General features: G+C 54.9%; 1 protein-coding gene across 1 annotated transcript; it reads left to right on the top strand.

Annotated features, from left to right (window-relative positions):
- Nucleotides 1-1,901, top strand: DLX1 (distal-less homeobox 1). The gene is made up of 3 exons (XM_026039608.1): nt 1-453; nt 989-1,188; nt 1,487-1,901. Exons 1-3 carry the CDS (start codon nt 141-143, stop codon nt 1,739-1,741), a joined length of 768 nt encoding a protein of 255 aa, XP_025895393.1. The 5' UTR covers nt 1-140; the 3' UTR covers nt 1,742-1,901.
- Nucleotides 1,902-2,360: the final 459 nt, after the last annotated feature.

The following is a 2,360-nucleotide window of genomic DNA, read 5'->3' as shown; positions in this document are numbered from 1 at the left end:
GACAAACTCCATTTTCTTATGAATGGAAAGTGAAAAACCCTGTTCCGCTTAAATTGGGTTCTTTCCTGTCCTGAGAAACACAACAGACCCCAAAAAGGCAAGCTGAAGAGGGAGCACACACACAGAGCAAGCGACAAGAAATGACCATGACCACCATGCCAGAGAGTCTAAATAGCCCCGTCTCGGGGAAGGCCGTCTTTATGGAGTTTGGGCCGCCCAGCCAGCAAATGTCTCCTTCTCCCATGTCCCACGGACACTATTCCATGCACTGTTTACACTCCGCGGGCCACTCTCAGCCCGACAGCTCGTACAGCACAGCTTCGTCCTTCTCCCGACCGCTGGGCTACCCCTATGTGAACTCGGTCAGCAGCCACTCGAGCAACCCCTACATCAGTTCAGTGCAGTCCTACCCCAACAGCTCCAGCCTGGCTCAGACCCGGTTAGAGGAGACAGGTAGGTGCTCTCGGCTTGGGGACGGGTGGGGGAGGGGAGGCGAGGGAAGGGAGGCAGGGAGGGAGGGAGGCTGCTTGTTGTATCAAAAGAAAAAAAAATCGGTCTGGGGGGCAAAAAAAAAAAATTAAATTAAATTGCAAAAAAAAAAATATTAGCCAGGAGAGGCTAAGAGCGCAGGGGATCAGTTCCCAGAGCACACAATGCCCGGCTGGAAAAGAAATCAACCCAGATGTGCACGTATTAGTCTTCGTAATTATTTATTGCGTAGCGCTATAAACAATGTATGCAATTAAGGGTAATTAAACCTAAACTGCAGCCTGTAAAAATAGCAAACTTTCCCTGGAAAAGCCTGGGCTTCCATAATCGCCCGGCGCCTTTGTTAGCGGTTCTCGGGCTTCACTTTCCTCCCTTCTCATTACTGTTATTGTTGATGTTGCTGCTGTTATTATTGCTCTTGCTGCTGCTATTACTGTTACTGCTATTATTACTACTGCTGCTGTTATTATTATTTATTGTGCATCGTTTGTGGTTGTAGGGGCCGAATCGGAGAAAAGCACTGTGGTAGAAGGAGGGGAAGTTCGCTTTAATGGGAAAGGGAAAAAAATCCGCAAACCCAGGACTATTTATTCCAGTTTGCAGCTGCAGGCTTTGAACAGGAGGTTCCAGCAAACTCAGTACCTGGCTCTGCCTGAAAGAGCCGAGCTCGCAGCCTCTCTGGGACTCACCCAGACCCAGGTACGGCCCTTTCGCCTCGCCCCGTCCCTCGCCCTCGGTTTCCCCGCGGGAGCGGCCGGCGCAGCGGGGCCACGCGTGTCCGCGTSCCACTGTGGGCAGTGGGCCCAGGGGTCGCCCACCTCGTCGGGCCCGGGGGGCCCGGCAGCACCGGGGCCGGCAGCGCAGAGCGGCGGCAGCGCCCGGGGAGGAGGAGGAGGGAGAGGAGGCGGCGGCCGGGCCGGGTCGGGCCGGGCTGGGTCGAGCCGGGCCGGGCCGAGGGGCGGCGGTGACGCTGAGCGGGGCCGGCTCCTCGTTGCAGGTGAAGATCTGGTTCCAGAACAAGCGCTCCAAATTCAAGAAGCTGATGAAGCAGGGCGGGGCGGCCCTGGAGAGCGGCGCCCTGAGCAACGGGCGGGCGCTGTCGGGCAGCTCGCCGCCCGTGCCGCCCGTGTGGAACACGTCCTCGGCCGCCGGCAAGGCCTCCTCGGGCACACCGGGCACCTACATCCCCAGCTACACGTCATGGTACCCGTCAGCCCACCAAGAAGCTATGCAGCAGCCTCAGCTCATGTGATGGGAGAGCGGCTTTCACCCTACTGCGAGAACTGCAGGTCGCCACAAGAATCAAAATTATTAGAAGTGTAACGTTAAATAAAAGGAAAGGAGAAAAAAAGGAATGAAAAGAAAAGAAAAAAAAAGAAAAAAGAGAGAGGGGGGGGAGAAAGAAAAAGAAAAACAAAACAAATCCACCCAAGCACCCGAGCAGGAGGTCTCTTGCGCACGGAGCTGTTCAGACGCCGGGCAGCACAGATGCGACGCGGGCCCGTTCCCAGCGCCGACAGCTGACGGGGCGGGCGCGGGTGCGCAACAGCCCGCAAGCAGCGCGGACGCCCGACCTCCGCTTTGTGGCACAATCAGCGAAATATGTTCGTGGGGGGGGGGAGCCCTCTCCTCTGTCCTGTCTGTCTGTCTGTGTCTGTTGAAATGTAGGTCATTTATTTACTACCCCGATATGACGGTCTCCTCGATGGCGAGGGCGAGACAATCTGTACAATTCCTGGGGATTTTTTTCCTCTACGTTTTCTGTAACTTTCACTATTCATCTGTATATTTTCTGTTGTTAAAAGGGGAAGAAACCGATTTTATTTATTGACTGCAATTACCACTAGTAATGAGTACTAGAAAGAAACGAA

The sequence above is a fragment of the Nothoprocta perdicaria genome, unplaced genomic scaffold (assembly GCF_003342845.1).
Source record: "Nothoprocta perdicaria isolate Ctin4 unplaced genomic scaffold, notPer1 scaffold_0, whole genome shotgun sequence".
Lineage (NCBI taxonomy): Eukaryota > Metazoa > Chordata > Aves > Tinamiformes > Tinamidae > Nothoprocta > Nothoprocta perdicaria.
The sequence above is the reverse complement of the archived record's forward strand: the minus strand, read 5'-3'. Positions and strand labels throughout refer to the sequence as shown.

What these genes read in the sequence shown, in the direction of transcription:
- DLX1 (XM_026039608.1), top strand. Translation starts at nt 141, where the DNA reads ATGACCATGACCACCATGCCAGAGAGTCTAAATAGCCCCGTCTCGGGG. An exon ending in GACCCGGTTAGAGGAGACAG is followed by an intron (nt 454 to 988) that starts GTAGGTGCTCTC and finishes TTGTGGTTGTAG; the next exon opens with GGGCCGAATCGGAGAAAAGC. An exon ending in TGGGACTCACCCAGACCCAG is followed by an intron (nt 1,189 to 1,486) that starts GTACGGCCCTTT and finishes TCCTCGTTGCAG; the next exon opens with GTGAAGATCTGGTTCCAGAA.